The sequence below is a fragment of the Colossoma macropomum genome, unplaced genomic scaffold, assembly GCF_904425465.1.
Source record: "Colossoma macropomum unplaced genomic scaffold, Colossoma_macropomum, whole genome shotgun sequence".
Classification (NCBI taxonomy): Eukaryota; Metazoa; Chordata; class Actinopteri; order Characiformes; family Serrasalmidae; genus Colossoma; species Colossoma macropomum.
The window spans coordinates 6,647,446-6,666,622 of record NW_023494797.1 but is presented as its reverse complement, the minus strand read 5'-3'; the positions used below and the strand labels follow the sequence as shown (position 1 = coordinate 6,666,622).

Here is a 19,177-nt window from a genome sequence, read left to right as displayed (position 1 = left end):
AATTAGTAGGAGAAGGAAAATGAAATATTCTGAAAGTTGTATTGCATTTGTTGGTCTGGACCTGTTTAATTTTAATCTTACCACTGAAGTAAATGTCTGAAGTAAATTTGATGTCTCAAACTGGGCTATCTGGGGTAGCCTATGAAATTTGTAGAGATACTTCATCCTGCATAAATTGGCCAGTAAAATCCCTGACAAATTATGTTACTGGATCTCCTCTAGCAAAACTTATCCAGCTTGAATAGTGGAAATGGTTCACAGAAAACAAAATGTACAAAATTGATATGATTTTTTCACAGGTTTAATTGGTCATGTGGTCTTCCACTGTTTAATCCACATCCTACTCCTCTCCTCTTATGTCTTCAGTTTAGGAAATGGATAAAATTTCACTCCCCCTTCAAATTTTTGAGATATCAAGTATTTGATTTATAGTTTCCCCATTTGGATATCTGCAGTATAGGGGAGAGTTCTGAGTTTGCCCATGTGTGCCTAGTTACAGTTGCTAAGCTACAATTGGTCAATTAGTACATGGAGGTGGGTATTACCAAAGGGTGGGGGTGAATAAAGGGTGGCCCGAGCTGCAATAATAATAATTTGGTATAATTTGGTACAAGTGTCACTCTAGGCCATCGCCTATATAAACACATTGTCTCTTAGTACATGTTAGTTATGTCTAGATGTTCTGCTTTTTTTAAAGCATACTTTCTAAGCAACTTAAACACACCAGGCTAATTAAATGTAAATATGCATTTTTACAGAAGTAATATTTTAGACAGTAGCATTATTTTATGTTGTTGGACCTTCATGGTGCTTATGCCTACCATTTAAAACCATTCAAAGGTAAAGTTACCTCTGTAGTTTTCCTGTACCTTTAAGATGAATCTGATGTTTCATTGTTTGGATCTGCAGATTACTTTGGTACAGTACAGTGAAAAAGGGAAATTACAAGATCAGTACTCTTATTTTGATTAGTCTAATACTGTCTGAAACAAATACATCCACTGAAGTACATAACAGAGTTCTTTGTAACACAGCTATATCCCGTGTTTTTATGCATGCATCTATCCATTAAAAAGACAAAAGTTGATATTAATGTTAGTTGCAGATTTATTTGAAGGATTGTTTTTAATGGCATTATCAATAAATTAAAACAGACATATAGGCTGATAATCCCATTAGTGGATTAGTTATACACAGCAGTTGAAATGTGTGTTTTCCATTTGAATTCTCCTGGTGTGTCTGACTGGTGGACAGAGGGAGTTCTTCTGTTCCTGATGGGTAAAAGTAGACTAATTAAGCAGAATGGTTCATAAGGCATGACAGGTTCACTTGAAAAGGCATTTCAGAAGTGCTGCTGTAAGGTCAAACGTCTGACTACTTACAGCACTCGTAGAGTCTCTGCAGTCTGATGATGTCATTTTGGCTCATCTCAGTTGCCTGGCCAATGACCACATTGTTGTCAGGGATGGGAATCATGGTGGGCAGACCATTCTTAGTGAAAGCAGTGCTGAAATTACCAAAAAAAAAAAAAGATAACCGATTCATTTATTAGGCAAGTCGCTCAACATATAGAGCCTACATTATGTTATGCCTAGACTTGATGAATCACCATGTAATGCAATTTAGTTCAAGACAAGGCTTGATCCATACTGAGGAAACCAGTCTATGTTCTTTATCAAATAAACATGATGTTATTGGTTTTTAGTAATTTCTTTAAAATAAAAGATGAATAATAACACAGTATGCACAATTGTGACTGCTTCATCCTCAATTAATTATACTTTTGTTTATTTAGTCTTGCTTTAAATATTAATTGATATAAGCTCTAAGAATTAGAGCTCTGTCTTCTTTGGTGTGCAACGACTAGAAGAGAGTAGGGCACAAACTAATACAGGGTGAAATGTGTATGTTGTAGTTAAACAGGTTGAAGTAGAGCATGCATTTAGTCATATAGCTGACTAAATGCATAGCTATCTGTGAATTTGGAAGCAATCAGACAGATGTTTCTCAAGATTCACTTTGAAGACTGTTTTTATGGCATTAACTTTTCTCATCTAAATTTTTTTCCATGTCTGAGTTGTGTATTTAAGTCACAGAATTCACTTCCTCTTGGTGGCTGTAATATAGCACCATTTTGAAACATGTAAATAGCTCACAGTGAGAGCTAGCCAGGCTAAAGTACAGCCTCCTCAACATTGGGGTTAGTTTTACCACAGTGTAAAATAGGGTAGTAAAGTAAATAATAAGAGTAGCCCATATCCTCCATATAAATTCAAAACAGTCAGCTTTTGGAAATGTTTATGCTCATATTCATCCAAAATGTTAGCTGTTATGTAAATATAAAATAAATGTTTATTTTTTTTGTTCTGATTTTTGCCTTTTTCTCTTTGCCACATTTGCCTTTTTGGAGCGTGTTGTTGGCATCAAATTCAAAATTGGCATATATGTTTTTCAAAAATCAATAAAATTTCTCAGTTTCAACATTTGATATGTTGTCTTTGTACTATTTTTAATTAAACATAGGGTTTAAACGATTTGCACATCATTGCATTTTTTTTTATTTACATTTTGCAATGCGTCCTAACCTTTTTTGGAAACTGGGTTGTATATTTATTTATTTATTTATTTATTCATTTAGATCTGAAAGCATATCTGGTTCGAGCAGCACATAATTTAACTGAGTTAATTATGGTTTGCACCAACTTACTAGACCTTTTAGTGATTATTACAGTTAGTCACTCTGTCTGTTACAAATCACTCCACCTATGAGGTTAGTTGTAAAGTTTGCACTCACTTGTGTTCGGTTTCGGTTTGCCATAGTAAATTCCTATCCACTGTATTCTGGGCTTGACACTGCCTATTATTGCCCTTGGCTACAACATTTCATGTTTTGACTGAAAAAAAGCCAAGAAATGCCACTGATTTATTTTTTTTGTCTTTTTAACTAAAGCTAAATTAACTACATTTATATTAACAAAGACTCACTTCACATCAAAACAACTCCTTTTTACCTTTACATTAGTGATCCAGGGCCTGTTTGGTTGCACAAAGATCTTATTACATCAAATCAGAGTTTGTCAGAATTAGGTGTCCCTCCATACAATTTACTCATCCCAAATATGATCTTATCACAGTTTTAGAGGTACACAGCCTACAAGGCCATGATACTAGCCTTTTGTTCTAGTACAGATTCCTGATAAAATCTTGCCAATAATTCTGTTAGGCTCAGATTTGTTTTTTTACTTTCTGCTTTTTTTTTTAAAACTTATTCAACTAAAAAGTAATCTGATCAGACTGGGGATGGTGGAGCAACAGAGATATGATGAATGAGTCAAGACATTGGACCTGGCAGAATTTAAAAAGCTATGTACTGTAAAGTAATCTGGTACCAGTATAATGAAAGAGAAGGTGAAATGCATGAATGTGGATTGTTTTGTAAATGACTGACTTGAAGTACTGCATGACAGAGTTGTAGTCGTAGGGAGTTCCCTGGTTCAGAGTGTTGATCTTGTCGAAGTTGTATTTCATGTCTGTTCCAAAACAATCAAAGCATTAACTGGTACTACAATACACTCATAGTCTACTATGGCCTTAAACCTTTATGCAAAATCTAAGATTTAAAAATTGAGAGCGAACCTTCAATAATATTGTCCCAGACTATGAGGATGTGGTTGTCACGGTCACTGCGGGTCTGTTCGTGGTTGAATCCCAGAGCATGGAGCAGCTCATGCTGGACGGTGTCATAGTAGATGCAGCCACTGCGGTCCAGAGACACAGTCTGGCTATAACCAAGGCGACCAACATAAGAGTAGCATCTGCCAAACAAAGACAGCGTGAGACTGAATCTAATTTGATTGAATTCTCATCTATTTTATGATTTTGATCCTGATACATATTCAAGGTTGTAGTACTGGTTCCAATTTTAAATATAATCTAAACTTTGTATATATTTTGGATTCTTTTGATTCTTGATACAGATTCATTAATAAAGCAATGTGCCACCTTAGGCTGTGTGAGTGATTTTACTATGGTTAACCTTTCTGTGGTAAACTCTGTTGTTGACAAAGTCTCAGTTGTTTGTTAGTGTGTTAAACTTCTGTTTTTTTCGTTAGCTGTTTTCTCTGGACTGTTACCACTCTGATTCATAGATCCCTCACAAAGAAGTTTTCAGCAGATTGATCATTTAATCTCTGTATAATTAGCAGTAGACTTGAAATAAATAAGCAAATAATAATTCAAAATACATGAGAAACAACAGAATTTCTGACATAACTTTTAATTGCAAAGGTGTTCAGCTAAAAGAACTGAATCACAAGATATTCATCCTTTATCTACAGGATGCAGGAAATAATGGTGATAGGACTTTTAATGCTTTTGAATCTCTTTTTGTGCTGTGGTACACCCTAAAGGCCAATGTGTGTCAGATTTTGCATGCATAGACTGAATATCAATCTATATATGGGTTTTAAATTTGGTTGATCATTTTAAAAATGTATCTGTTTAAATTAGAAAGGCCAATGCCACGATGATTGAAATGTGGAGAGCATGGTGGGCAAAAATTCAACTTTTATTTTTGATAATTATATACCTACAGAAGCCGTAAATTATTTCAAGACTGATTTTGCCTCAGAATGCCTGTACTTGTTTGAAATGCTGCTCTCAAACAATTAGCGCCTGTGAAAACACTTTTATATCCACAAGTAAAATGTAGTTAGGGATGTACTTGATATTAATTTAAACATGAATAACACCCCCTAGTGGCCAAATCTTATTAAACTTTCTAAGGCTACAGAGTCCCTACTTGGGCATTCTGTTTGAGTTTCATGATGATTGGTCAAAATTAAGCGACGGTGCTTGGACCCCTAATAATAATCACAATAATTCTTCCACCATGCAGTGTTTGTTAACGGTTGTCTATGGGTGCCAAGAAACATGAACATTATGAACTAATGTTGATAATAATGTATATATTTTACATTTTTGCTTTGATTGCAGCTCAGCCAATCAGATTTATGGACCAGAACTATCCCTTTTATAATATCAGTTCTATTCTGGTTTTAATGTGGACGTTGACGCCTACCCACTATCAGACTGAATGTAAATGTAATCCCTCTGATTGGTGCGTGGTATGAAACGGATGCAGGAGGCATAGGAGAAAGAGTCTAGACCACGCTGAATGACCTGCAGCTCACGGGAGGCTGAAGGGGGAAAAGGCAGTAAAGATCAGTCCAGTGTCAAAGTGGAATCATTTTCTAGAGCAAGAATGAATGAAACTCAAATAATTTCCGATAAAATGGATCAGCAAATGGCAATTATTAAAGATAAGCTCTGAACACATAGGTGCAAATGAGCATAATTAATTGTGCAGTTGAGTAACTGAAATGAAATTGAGTTAGTTTGTCAATTCTAATCGTATTTTCTCTGCTGTGAGACAGCAAATAAAAAGTTACTTATAATTTGTGACTTATATAAAAATGTAACAGTGTTGGCAGAGTTAGCAGCCACTATGTTTTTCAGAGTTAAATGAGTTAAGATGAATGTTAGAAAGTAAGCTGGTGCTCAGTACAAAGAATAGGCAGTTAACGGTGTTTGAGGTGCAATTATTGCTGACATACAGTAGTGGTTGGCAATGACGTATGGCACGTAGACCAATCCGTCACTGGACTTGGGCCACTTGCAGCCTAGAGCAGTGCAGGGATCAGCGTTCCTTCCAGTGTCGTCCACAGCAATGTCTCCTATAACTCTTGGCTCATTAGGACCACGAACTGACAAACACAACAGAAAGGCTGCATTTACTACATTTACATTCACAAACACATTTACATTCATACTGTGTGTAAATACCCAAAGAACAAGTTTTGGTGATGTAAAAACAGTGGGTGTGCGCTCAAAATGTTCGTACCGATGTTTCTGTTAGCTCTCTCCAACTTCTCCCCGACAGACAGCCCTAACAGAGGATTGATTGGTAAAATAATTACCTCATCATACTACATCAACGAAGTATATTAGTAAAAATACAGAAGCCCTGAAGGGTATGATATTTTTGTTTTAAAGGATCCAGGCATGAAGTTGCACTTTAATCCACTTCATAATTTTTTTTGACTGCTGAGGTGCACCAGACGGGTAAAGTAAGAAAAAATACATGCATTGGCTAACACATTGCATATTACACCAGCTTTGACCAGCAGGGGGCAGCTGTTGTTTTCCTCCTCATAATTGATGACCATGTGAAAAAAAAGTAGAAACTAGAAAACTGGCCATCATACAGTTACAGGTGAGTCAAACTGTTCAGTGTCTTTTTTTCTTTGTTTTTATAAATGTTGATTGAATCAGCTCTGGAAGAAATTAGCTTATGGCCTGAAGAGATAAAAGCTGCATGCTCTCCTAGCCTGTTTGTTTGTAGCAGACTGTAATGGCTCACAAACCTAAGAAGCTATTATTCTAATTATACCCTGTATTTAGCTAAATTTGCATAGATATGTAAATGTATGATGACCAGTTCTTTAGTTGCATTAGGTTTGGCACTCTTTTCAATGAAATGCCCCCTTATGGTCAAAGCTTGTCTAACATGATAAGAGTTAGTGAACATACACACACACACACACACACACACGCACACACACACACACACAAACACTCCGCCAGCAGCATATTATACAACATATTATGCTGTCGGAAACAAAACCTTGTATCTCCAAAATAACAACCTTACACAGAAAAAATTTCTTAATTTTTAGTTTTTAGTATGTTGAACAGGCAGAGAAAATTAATAAAGTGGAATTAGACTCAGGAACACAGTTTCAATTTTTTTCATCTTATCTTTCAGGGCTTTCATAGAATTATAATCTAAAGAGTTTCAACTTACGGCGCTATGTGAGAATCACATGAAAAGAAAAAACAGACGATACAAACAGAGACATAAGACTCAAGTTATTCACAAGTAAGATGACTGCATTATTGCGTGTACTTTGAAAATGTGTGATTTGGGGTCTCTCTGTGTGACTTACCTCCTCAGCTCGGACAGAGCAGACCAGCAAAAGGGCCACCAAACCCAGAACCTTATACATCATAGTCAGCAGTCTGTAAAAGGAGTTCATCCACAGCAGCATGATTAATGATTAATTAGCTAACTATGGAGCCATGACTGTTTGGCTTATAATGTAATATGCCATCCACATCAGACACAAATCAAACATTATGAAGGTTTATTTTCTGTATTTATGTGTAGCTGAAAATAGTGTTGTATTGCTAAAATAAAATTTGAGTGATTTTCCCAGACTTATTACATCCTAAGGCTTATAATTTAGGAATTATATGGAAAACAAAACTGGCTAAATTGTTTTTACATTACAGAAGTGAGGAATGGAAGCCTGGATGCTGGCCAGACCTCAACATTACTGAATGTATTTAGGATTACTTGGGTCATTAGAAGCAAAAAAATGCAACCAACTGCTAAAACTGAACTGTTAAAAATCCCTTAAAAAAGGAATCTGTAACAAAGGTAAAGTGTGAACACATTAAATACTTAAAAATACAATGTTATATTTGGTTGTTGAGGCTTCTGTGTAATATGTGGTCAAATATATGTTTTCTTTATTTCCCTGATGCTCAAAAATGAAGAACATTGTTCTTAATGACCATTTCAACTAGAAAAATAACTCAGCCACTTGGAACTGTTTTCTTTGTAATTACTGAATAACAGATCTAAAGATGTCATAAGACTAGGAGTTTAAGATGTTAGAAGAATGACAAGAAACAAGCTCTTCCTTACCTCAAACCTGCAAGATGAAATAAGCATCTGTTTTTCAGCAGAGTTTTTATAGTCTACTCTGTGTACCAAATGTGAAAACGGAAGTGGGTGAATTTGTTTTCTTAACCTCTTAATTCCAGACTTATTACATACTAAGGCTTATTATTCAGTAACTACAGGGACTTCAGTGGAAACTTGTTGAGCTATTCTTAGGTTATAGAAGTGTGTAATAAAACTTTGGGCCTGCTGGTGGGCCCTGGCCATTTAAGGGGTTAAACAAATGGAAAAAAATACATTTCTAAAAATGTTCCAGTGAAACAGGCAAATCAAGATATTTTATCAGGTGTATGTTTAAATAAGTGCAACCTTGCTTGGAAGGCCAGCAGGTGCAGCTTTTCCCTGCTCAGTGTGTTGGTGTTGCATCTCATTTAACTTCAATATTGGCACTTTCTGTTCATTTATATGTGCAGTATGCTCATTTAAATGTAGCATTTATTTTAATTGCTCACTTACATATGTAAGTGAGTTTCAGGTGTCAGCAATTGATCATAATGACACTCAATGTTTTCCTATTTTTAGACATTTTAACTCCACTTTTGTAAAGCTGCATTTTCAGATTTCTACCTCCTTTTCCATTGGACAGGCTTTTGGATGAAGCTATCTACCTTCATCAGAGAGTCCCATACCACTGAATCAAACTAAATAAAATAGAAGATGAACTGCTTACTTGTGTACAGAAGATCACTTTGTCAGCATGTACTGGAAAATCTTTTTTCACAGATTTCTGGTGAACTACAGACTCTCATCCCAGCTAACTCAGGACACAGCTACTTATGTTCGGACTGATCAGTACAACCCCTTATCATATTGTGTCATTTAAATGACAAAATTCTTGTTTTCCCATGATCTTCAGTGTAATGTAATGACTTGCCCACTTCTAAAATTTTTTTAGAAAAGTTTTCTGAGTTTTAATTACATCACCATGCACCAGCAGGCGAAGAAGAAAAGAGTTTCCATCCAAAATGTGTCACGGAAAGAAACAGATGGACTAAGATGAGATCTTGTCCAGATATGGAAAATTCAGGTGCAGAAAGTCCTTTAATCTCTAGACCTCAATTTACCATCTCTGGTCCTGCCGTACTGTTTTATGGCCAATGCCAGCTCATATCAAACAATATTGAATCTGGTATCACACTGGAACTCACTTTAAGAGGGTATGGCAAGTGAAAACATACATATGTATTAATAATATAGACAAAATCAACAACGCGCTCCTCAGCCCATACAATCCATATGTGGAAACTAACTGCAAAAACTCAATTGAATTCACTGTTTTTATGATGTCATGAAAAACAACATGTACCCACCAATCCAGCCTACAGCAGTTTGGTCCTGCCCATTCACACTGAGGTTATAAGGAGTGTTTCAGCTTGGACAGCTTTTTCAACGAAGCGCAATGCAGGGCAGCCAATCGTAACAGAGCTCATTTACATGTATCAGTCTTAAAGGCACAGTAACAAAAACAACCTGTTTAATTCTAAGGGAGAAAGAGGGGCTGGAAAAGGACCATGTGAAAACAAATTGTAAAACCAACATAAATACTGTCAGTGGACCTTATAAAAGCTAGTGAAATGCTACAGTCAGGAAATATGTTTTACAGTCAGAAAAACTGTTTTTTTAAAACTAATGACAGAGCCTGACAGATACTTAATGGGAATTTATTGGAAACTCAAAAGGCTGCTTTGTGTTTCTAAGTTTCATAATTGGAATTATGGAGGAGGCCAGCACTGAAAGGTCGATATGGAAGGCACAATTTGGAGCACAGCTTAGGCATTCAGAGCTGCATGAAGGTGTTATACAATGAAGAGATTTCAAAACTAGTCATAAAAGTTTATTGTGAATTCTAAATAAAACAGATATCCAGTCGACTGACGCTAAAACTGGTCTAATATGAGTTAATATGTGTTAATAGTCTTGCTGCTGCACTTTTTAGTTATAGTTTACTTGTTGTGTTTGTAGGAAGTTCTTTGAGCAATGCATGACAATAATCAAGGTGAGAAAAAAATAAAAGTATGAATCACCTGCAGTAGAATGGGTCATACTGATGAGTTCAGAGCCTTTAAACATGGCACTGTCATAGGATGCCACCTCTGCCACAAGTCAGTTTGTGAAATTTCTGTCCTGCTAGATCTGCCCCTGTCAACTGTCAGTGCTATTTTTGTGAAATGGAAGCATCTAGAATCAACAACAGCTCAGTAACGAAACGACAGACCACACAGAGCAGGGCCAATGAGTGCTGAAGTGCCTCTGTTGAATCATTCACTAACAAGTTCCAAATTGCCTCTGGAAGAAACATCAGCAAATGAACTGTGCATCAGGAGCTTCATGAAATGGGTTTCCATGGCCAAGTAGCTACACACAAGCCTAAGATCAAAATGCACAATGGCAAGCATTGAGGGGTGTGGTGTAGAGCATGATGCCACTGAACTCTGCAGCAGTGGAAACATGTTCTGTGGAGTGACGAATCATGCTTCTCTGTCTGGCAGTCTGATGGACGAGTCTGGGTTTGCCAAATGCCAGGAGAACGTTACCTGCCTGTCTGCGTTGTACCAACTATAAAGTTTGGTAGAGGAGGGATAATGCTATAGGGTTGTTTATCAGGGGTTGGTCTAGACCCCTTAGTTCCAGTGAAGAGAAATCTTAATATTTCAGCTGGCCAAGACATTTTGGACAATTGTATGCTTCCACCTTTGTGTGAACAGTTTGGGAAAGGCCCTTTCCTTTCCTGCATGACTAAGCCCCAGTGCACAAAGCGAGGCATGGCTGGGTGAATTTGGTGTGGAAGAACTCAACTGGCCCTCACAGAGCCCTGACCTCAACCCCATCGAACACCTTTGGGATGAACAAGAACAAAGATTGTGAGCCAGGCCCTCTCGTCTCACATCAGTGTCAGACCTCACAACTGCTCTTCTGGAGTAATAGACAATAATTCCCACAGACACACTGCACAATCTTGTAGAAAGCTTCACAGAAGAATGGAAGCTTTTATTGCTGCAAAAGGTGGACCAACTATGAATTTAGAATGGGATGTCATAAAAGTTCATGTCGGTGTAACGTGTGGGTGTCCCAGTACTTTTGTCCATAAAGTGTATCACCTGCATCGGTACCTGTTTCCAAATTATATCAAACAGTGCTATAATTTGACCTTCATTTGAGAAATCACTGAGCTGTGTGAAGACTATATGTAAGTTTTTTACTCAAGATAATAAAAGTCTTGCAACTGTTGTTTTATGTGTGTCTTAAAATTGCCTGCTTTCAAAAAACATTTTACAATGTGTACAAACTTAGACTAAGGCTATCACATACTTCTTTTAAAAACTGCTGTTGGAATAGGTAGAGATGTTCAGCTGCAGGATAATTCTTTGACGTTATACCTACTAATTTAAACTAAGTTTTAAACTCACTTTAAAACTATCCATAGTGTTTTGCAATTGAGTAAAAATAAATTAGAATCTGTTATTTGTGAGTTTGGAATTGCAAATGTGACCAAATATTAGTGATACTGAATTTACTTTTAAATGTTTACATAATGTCCACGTGAATGAATATACTACATCACACCATTATTTGGATTTTTGAGTGTTATTATCGCTCAATAAGACGTTAAATTATGGGTAAAGGCTTTAATTTACAGGATATAATAAGTATAGGATAGTCATCCCTGCTTAAAAAATCATAGAAACCATTAAAGGTTTCTGTTGGTTTCTGATGGTGTCTAGTAGTCACTAATGGTATTTTGTGTGTTCCTGATGGTTTGATATGACAGTATAAAGGATTCTAATAGTTTAAAAAGGTGTTCTGAAACTCTGATTCCAGATGCATTTGATTGTTTCCTATTGGCGTCTAAAGGGGTCCTGCAGGAAATTATGGTCTCTAATGATAACCATACAAGCTAATTCCCATTAAAAAGCAAAACCACCAGGTTTTAATCCTAATGGTTCTCAATGGTATGTTTTCATATCTCTTATCTCTCATCACACAGTCAAATCACCTCTGTTGTGGTTTCCCTGTATTGCAATGTATGATACTGCACTTTACAGTTGCACACTATGGTGAAAAAGTGATATTGCAAGATCAGTGCTCTCATTTTGATGAGTGTGATTAAAAAATGGCATCATTTGGAAAAAAAATTATGCGCTAAAGTGCTTAGCAGATATTTCTTTGTAACAAAAAAATAGATATTTAGATATCTACAAATATATATATCTGTGTTTATATGCATGTGTCAGAAAGACAAAGGTTTTAGAACGACAAAGGTTGATAATGTTGAGCGCAGATTTATTTGAGGAATTTGTTTTCATAATTATGTCATCAACAGACCATCAAGTACATCATCAGCAGACACTGAGGCAAATAACCTCATTGGTGGATTAGTCATATGCAGTGATAGATGTTTAGTCTTCTCCTGGTGTGTCAGTTTGGTGGATAGAGGGATTTCCTCAGTTCCTAAAGGCATTAAAATAGACTAATTAATAGAAATAATTCATAAAGCATAAACATTTCAACAGTGTTGACATACGGTTAAACATCTTACTATAGATATTGAACAAATATTAATTTATTTTCATTATCGTGCTGTCAGTGAGTACAGCTGCTCTAATGAGAATCTGTATAAGTGTTCTATGTGTACTTACAGCACTGGTAGAGTCTGTACAGTCTGATGATGTCATTGTTGCTCATCTGAGTTGCCTGACCAATGGCCACATTGCTGTTGGGGATGGGGACCATGGTGGGCAGACCATTCTTAGAGAAAGCAGTTCTGGAGTGACCAAAATAAATGAATGAATGAATGAATGAATAAATGAATGAATGAACGTAAGTCGCTTAACATATAGAGCTAGTTTCACAGATCTACATTATGTTTAAGCCTAGACTGGATAAATCACCATTGGTAATGCAACATAGTCCAAGATAAGGCTTTTCGGTGACCAGCAAACCAGTCCATGTTCATCATTGCATAAACATGCATGTTATTGGTTTTAGTAGTTTTCTAAACATGAAAAAAGAATGGTTACAGAAGAGGATGCCCAGTTTTGATCATTCCAGCCTCATTTGGGTATTATTGACTGGAACTAGAAAACTGGAATTCTGAAAAAGCTCTTTAGGTGCTTACCAAAATATGTGAAAATTAGGTCCACTGGCATTCAGTGTCAAAGGAAAATAAGTTTCCAAAACAGTCCTCATTGGATAAACAGTATTTAAAGCTTTCATCTTTGAGAGAGAGAGGAAAAAATCAGGCTCCTCACAAGCTCCCAGAGCTCAACATCACTGAATGTGTTTGAGATTATTTTGACCATGTGAACAACTATCTATTTCTATGAAAAACTGAAAACAGGTCTCTCAAAAAGAGTGGAAGAAACAAAGAGAAAGTGTGAAGACACTGAGTAGTGATAAAATATAGCCTATGTTTAGTTGTTGATGCTTATAATCTTCTGTTATATGAACATTGAATACTTAATGGCTGTTTTAACTGTAAATTAAGTAAATGATGGTCTCTGACTCAGGACTATATCTGGACTATATGTTTTATATCATAAAATATTAGGACTGAAATAGGATTTTCATTTGCAGCTTCAGTAGAATCAATAGTAGTAGTCTTGTAAAATACTGCAGAGAGGTGTTTGGCAGTTGTGAATTCATATTGTATTTGAGAGGTGTGGGAAAGCAGCTTGTATCATAAGGCCTAACAACAGAATGAACCAAACATGTCCGGTTAGAGTAATTCTATGCAGTTAAAGCTTTAAAGCCACTGGTGCTACCCAGTAAGGGTTGCCTGGGCTTTTTGTAGCTGGGTCATTTCTGATTTAAAACATGTCCTCTCTGTATTTCCCCAGTGTTTGCTGTAGCTAGTTTATTCTCTATCAGACAGTAATTACCATCCTTCTCTCCATATCTTACTGAGCTGCCACTAAATACAATAAAACAGCTGAATGCAATTAGAACAGTACTAACTGCTCAGATCTGTATATTATGCCTGATCTGTCAGTCTGAATAGAAATATCAGCTAAAGCATGCCTCCCATCCAACATAACCAACTGCCAGAGTAGCCAGTTGTGCTGTCATGGTCTGTTGAAAGTCACTTGCGGACATATAAGGTACTTCACATATTTGAGTGGAATTGTTTTGTAAATGACTGACCTGTGGTACTGCATCACAGAGTTGTAGTCATAGGGAGTTCCCTGGTTCAGAGTGTTGATCTTGTTGAAGTTGTGTTTCATGTCTGTTGGAAAAACAACCAAAATACCCAAAATATTACATCTACCAAATTGATCTTAAACCTGCAAAATCTAAATCTGATAATTAAAAATTGATACTGTACTTTCAATAATGTTCTCCCAGACTACGCGGATGTGGTTGTCACGGTCACTGCGGGTCTGTTCATGGTTGAATCCCAGAGCATGGAGCAGCTCGTGCTGGACAGTGTTGTGGTAGATGCAGCCATTGCGGTCCAGAGACACAGTCTGGCCATAACCAAGGCGTCCGACGTAAGAGTAGCATCTGCCAAGCAAAGAGAGCTGAATCTAATTTAAATTTAATTCAGACCTATTTTATGATTTTAATCCTGATACATATTCAGATTGTAATACCAGTTTAAATGAAATTAAATTAATTGTAAGTCTTGATACATGTTTAAACCACGGTTACCCTTTCTGTAGAAAACTCACTGTAAATAAAGGCCTTGAGTGGTTGTTTTAACAAATAAACAGCCATACAATCTAATTAAATACACCACTCTTCATTAAATAAACAAACAAGTTAATTACTAGCAAAATTGATAAGACTTTATAATAACAGGCCCCTATAAAGAGCAACTTCACCTTTATCTAATAGTGATTATTAGAAACAAATTATTGGTATGTGTAATAAGGAACACAATATATGTTCATAAACACATTACAAAGTCACCAACTTATAATAGGAGACAATTACTGATTATTCATAATTTGAAAAGTTTAACAATGAATAATTGTGAAGTAATCATTACGGAAAAGTTTATACATCTCAAAGTAGCAAAAGAGTAATATACTTACTTGATCATTAAAAAGGACATAGACAAATGGTTTATATTTTAAGGTTTATAGTCTTTGAGTTATGCATATTAAATAACCAAATCATTGTGAAAACTATAATTAACCCCTTAAATGGCCAGGGCCCACTGGCAGGTGTAAAGTTTTATTACATACTTCTGTAACTTAGGAAAAGCTCTGCCAGTTTGCACTGATGTGCCTGTAGTTCCTGAATAATGAGTCTTAGTATGTAATAAGACTGGGATTTTAAGGGGTTAATGCAACTGATGTGTGCAGTATATTTGGAGCAGTTCACTCCAGCACAGTCTGCTTGGTTGAGAAGTGTTCTCTCCATGCACAGTTTTCCCTCAATTATCACTTTATTATGCACTAGTTGCTTAGTAATGACTCGCTTTTCACTACAGCTAACCGTCACTAAAGTTTTTACTTTAGCAAATACAAAAACGGTAAATTAATAAATGAATACAATTTAAACATGGGTCAGCCACTCAGATTTTAGAACCAGAACTATCTGGTTTCGTGCCTACCCGCTGAGAGACTGAATGTAAATGTAATCCCTCTGATTAGTGCGTGGTATGAAGCGGATGCAGGAGACGGTGGAGAAGGAGTCTAGACCACGCTGAATGACCTGCAGCTCACGGGAGGCTGAAGGGGGAAAGGGCAGAGGTCAGTAAAGATCGGCCAAATGTCAAAGTTTAATCGTTTTCTGAAGCAAGACAGAACATAGAAGCTCGAATAATGTCCAGTCCAGTCAGTAGAAGGCCATTTGTTAAGATCAGCTCTCAGTGCAAAGCAGCAAACAAGCAAAATGAACTCTTAATTATGTTTTTCCTAAACTAAATTCAACACCTTAGTCAAGTCATCTCAGCAGGGTCTCCTTTTACAGCTGAAATTTCAGTGTTTTTGGCTTTACTCTTAGACTGAGGTAGGATTCATTTTTCGGTTGGGAGCATATATAACTGTATATAACTATATGCTGAAATTGCCTTTTCAAAAGATGGTACAGATTCGTTCATTCATAAACAGCTAAGTGATTTTAATTCACTTCCTCCTTACAATTTAGTTAATCCAATTCCCACACATGGTTACGACTCCCCAATAACACGGTGCCCCCAGCCTGAATTGTGGTAAGGGTTAAACTAAGCTGAGATAATTGATTAAAAAAAAAATTCTAGTTGACCTGAACAAAGTTTTCACTTGACAGCTATGGGCTATGCATCAACAAAGAAATAGTTCCTTAATAGTAATCTGTGAATTATATAAAAATATTATTATCTGACATGCAATCACCAGATAAAACCACTGACAAATTAACATGCAATTAGCACAGAGTGAACTAGAATAGAATTTCACATAATACCGTCACTAACACAGCTCAGGTTGTCCAACGAATTTTTTTAAATTTGTCCAACGAAGTTTTTTAAAGTATTTACTAATACTTTGAGTCAGTGAGCAGTTTTATAGTGTAGGAGTGTTTAAGATTCAATTATTGCTGACATACAGAAATGGTTGGCAATAAAGTATGGCACATAGACCCATCCGTCACTGGACTTGGGCCACTTGCAGCCTTGAGAGGTGCAGGGATCAGCGTTCCTTCCGGTGTCGTCCACAGCAATGTCTCCTATGACTCTCGGCTCATCAGGACCACGAACTGACAAACACAACAGAAAGGTTTGTTTGATTACATTTAAATTAGCTTACACTGTGAGCAAGTTTTACTGGTTTAAGGAACAGTGGGTTCATGTACGCCCAAAATGTCCATACCAACGTTTCTGTTAGCTCTCTCCAGCAGCTCCCCCACAGACAGCACTAACAGAGAATTGATTGATAAAATACTTAGTACACCATCCAACAAAGTATATTAGAGTATTCTATATACAGTATATTACAATCTGAAGAGTATCAACTTACGGGGCTACACAAGAACCGTGTAAACACAAATAACAGACGATACAAACAGAGATATAAGATTCAAGTTATTTAAGAGTAACATGACTGTATTATTGTGTACATTGAAAACGTGTGGGTGTGTGTCTCTTTGTGACTTACCTCCTCTGCTCGGACAGAGCAGGCCAGCAAAAGGGCCACCAAACCCAGAGCCTTATACATCATCGCCACCAGTCTGCCAGATGGGTTCAGGAACCATTAGCTTACTGTGTTAGGCTACTGTTTTTACTATGGAGTCATGACTGTTTGGCACATAATGTAATATGTCGTCCACATCAGACACAAATCAAACATATAAAGGTCTGCATTTCTCAGTAGTTCAGTGTTAGCTAAAATAGTATTCATGAGTGACATTCACAGGCTTATTACATTCTAATGCTTATTATTCATGTATTATTCACATATTCATTATGCATTTACATGGAAAGCAATACAAACTGGCTGAGATATTTTTAAAGTTACAGAAGTAAGGAATGGAAGCCTGGATGCTTAAGGAATGAACTTACAGGATTACATGAGATCCATGTGAACACAAACGACAGTAGTGTGCACCCTTTGCCTTTGCCTTATGACTTCCAATCCATTTTTTTGGACACTTGCTTACAGTCTTTTAAAGAAATCTATAGGGATATTTTTCTACACCTCCAAAGTTCAGTCTTAGTTGGTTGCATTTTCTGTTTCTCGTTATCCAAATGATCTCAAACACATTCAATGATACTGAGGTCTGGGGTGGCCAGTTCATCATTCTGAAAAAACCAGAATAAAAGTTTTTTTGTTTGAAAAGTATTTTTTGTCCTTTCCTCATTAAGGGCTTCTTGACAGCTCATAGTGTTGAGTTTCTTCTCACATTAGAAGAATGGACAGAAATACCTGTGAATTGTTTCAGATATGAAGCAAGAATGGAGCTATACTTACTGTTTATCTGATGGTGACAGTGTTGGTGGTCTACCAGGTCTTGCACAGTTGTTAGGAGTCCCATTTTCTCAATATCCTTTCATTTGTAATCATTTTTTATGACTGTTCCTTTCTTTATGTGAGTTGATTATGTTATATGTTCACACTCTGGCTCATACTGTCCATATATGGAAACTAAGCTGCACACCCAGCCCGTTTTGAATTAATTGTTTTTGTGATGTCATAAAAAATGGCACTGTTGCAGTGTTTCAGTCCTGCTTTTGGTAAATAAAACCACATAGATGTTGTAAGTAGACTTTAAGTAAAAAATAACTACATTCAAGATAATGGTAGGCTCTTTAAGAATAGCTCGGCCATTTTGCACTGTAATTTCCCATGTATTTACTCAATAATGAGCCTCTGGATGTAATGAGACAGGGGATTTAAGATGTTAGAAGAATGACAGGAAACAAGCTCTTCCTTACCTCAAACCTGCAAGATGAATCAAGCATCTGTTTTTCAGCAGAGAGGGTTTTTATATCCTACTCTGTGTATCAAATGTGATAACAGAAGCTGAGGATTTTTTTCTTAAACAAATGGGAAAACATAAATTTCTAATAGCATTCCACTGAAATAGGTGAATCAAGATATTTTATCAGGTTTATGTTTAAATAGGGGTAACCTTGCTTTGGAGGACAGCAGGTGCAGCTTTTCCCTGCTCAGTGTGCTGGTGTTGCACAAACGACAAGTATCTCATTTAACCTGAGTGTTGGCACTTTCTGTTCATCGATGAGGGCAGCATGCACATTTAAATGTAGCAGAAATTTAGAGCACCTGTCTAATCTGATATAAGCAGTAGTTTACCATGAACAGTAAACAGAGCACAGACTTTTTAAGCTTCCAGAATCAATTTCAAAGCAATTTTTCCACAGCACATCATACAGCAGCAAACCACAGCAAGAAAATAAAAAAATGAAAGGAATTCAAAAAGTGAGTATACTTTTATGGTTAGGAGGAATTTCAGTTTCATTATACACTTTAAATGGCCAGTTTCATTATACACTTTTATAACCTAAGAATAGTTTAGCCAGTGTGCACTGAAATCCCTGTAGGTACTGAATAATAAGCCTTAGCATGTAATAAGCCTGGAATTCTAAGGGGTTAAGAGGGTGATTAAAGTTGCATCAGAGTATAATCCTTGATCTTTATATTACATTTTCAGTACTGTATCTTGCTTGGGTCAACAATACAGATTAAGTTGGGCTTACTTAATATATTGTCGCTGTCCAAATTAAAACAAGTATCTCCAAAAACAGTAACTTCACAAGAGAGGGCACAAACATTCTTCACTTTCAATGTTAGTTAATGTACAGAGATTTTACTTCAAGGAATACTGGAGCATTTCTGATGGTCCATTCATCATGAAATTTTCACACAAAGTAAAGGACAGCTGTTGTGTTCAAATGATGAAGAAATGTAAAAATCGAAAAAAAAGAAG

General features: G+C 36.4%; 2 protein-coding genes across 3 annotated transcripts; both read right to left on the bottom strand.

Moving 5' to 3' along the window:
- Positions 1-1,083: 1,083 nt before the first annotated feature.
- LOC118817445 (low choriolytic enzyme-like) lies at positions 1,084-7,959 on the bottom strand. 2 transcript variants are annotated; one of them, XM_036584148.1, is made up of 10 exons: positions 7,772-7,957; positions 7,008-7,080; positions 6,866-6,869; positions 5,903-5,947; positions 5,616-5,765; positions 5,081-5,198; positions 3,637-3,815; positions 3,449-3,530; positions 1,383-1,507; positions 1,084-1,271 (listed from the first exon to the last, which is right to left on the bottom strand). In XM_036584148.1, coding segments are annotated over exons 2-10 (768 nt in total). In that variant the 5' UTR covers positions 7,071-7,080; positions 7,772-7,957; the 3' UTR covers positions 1,084-1,269. The 2 variants fall into 2 exon arrangements, with proteins under 2 accessions (XP_036440041.1, XP_036440040.1); XM_036584147.1 differs by lacking the exon at positions 1,084-1,271 and having other exon boundaries at positions 1,375-1,507; positions 7,772-7,959.
- A 4,112-nt stretch (positions 7,960-12,071) lies between these two features.
- LOC118817446 (low choriolytic enzyme-like) lies at positions 12,072-18,210 on the bottom strand. Its single transcript, XM_036584149.1, has 10 exons — positions 18,165-18,210; positions 16,888-16,960; positions 16,750-16,753; positions 16,603-16,647; positions 16,340-16,489; positions 15,366-15,483; positions 14,130-14,308; positions 13,949-14,030; positions 12,445-12,569; positions 12,072-12,256 (listed from the first exon to the last, which is right to left on the bottom strand). Coding segments are annotated over exons 2-10 (768 nt in total). The 5' UTR covers positions 16,951-16,960; positions 18,165-18,210; the 3' UTR covers positions 12,072-12,254.
- Between the last annotated feature and the right edge of the window lie 967 nt (positions 18,211-19,177).

Coding starts and splice junctions, on each gene's coding strand:
- LOC118817445 (XM_036584147.1), bottom strand. CDS start 7,070: ATGATGTATAAGGTTCTGGGTTTGGTGGCCCTTTTGCTGGTCTGCTCT. Junction 5,766..5,902: donor GAGAGCTAACAGAAACATCG/GTACGAACATTT, acceptor TGTGTTTGTCAG/TTCGTGGTCCTAATGAGCCA. Junction 5,199..5,615: donor CGTCATTGCCAACCACTACT/GTATGTCAGCAA, acceptor TTCCCCCTTCAG/CCTCCCGTGAGCTGCAGGTC.
- LOC118817446 (XM_036584149.1), bottom strand. CDS start 16,950: ATGATGTATAAGGCTCTGGGTTTGGTGGCCCTTTTGCTGGCCTGCTCT. Junction 16,490..16,602: donor GAGAGCTAACAGAAACGTTG/GTATGGACATTT, acceptor TGTGTTTGTCAG/TTCGTGGTCCTGATGAGCCG. Junction 15,484..16,339: donor CTTTATTGCCAACCATTTCT/GTATGTCAGCAA, acceptor TTCCCCCTTCAG/CCTCCCGTGAGCTGCAGGTC.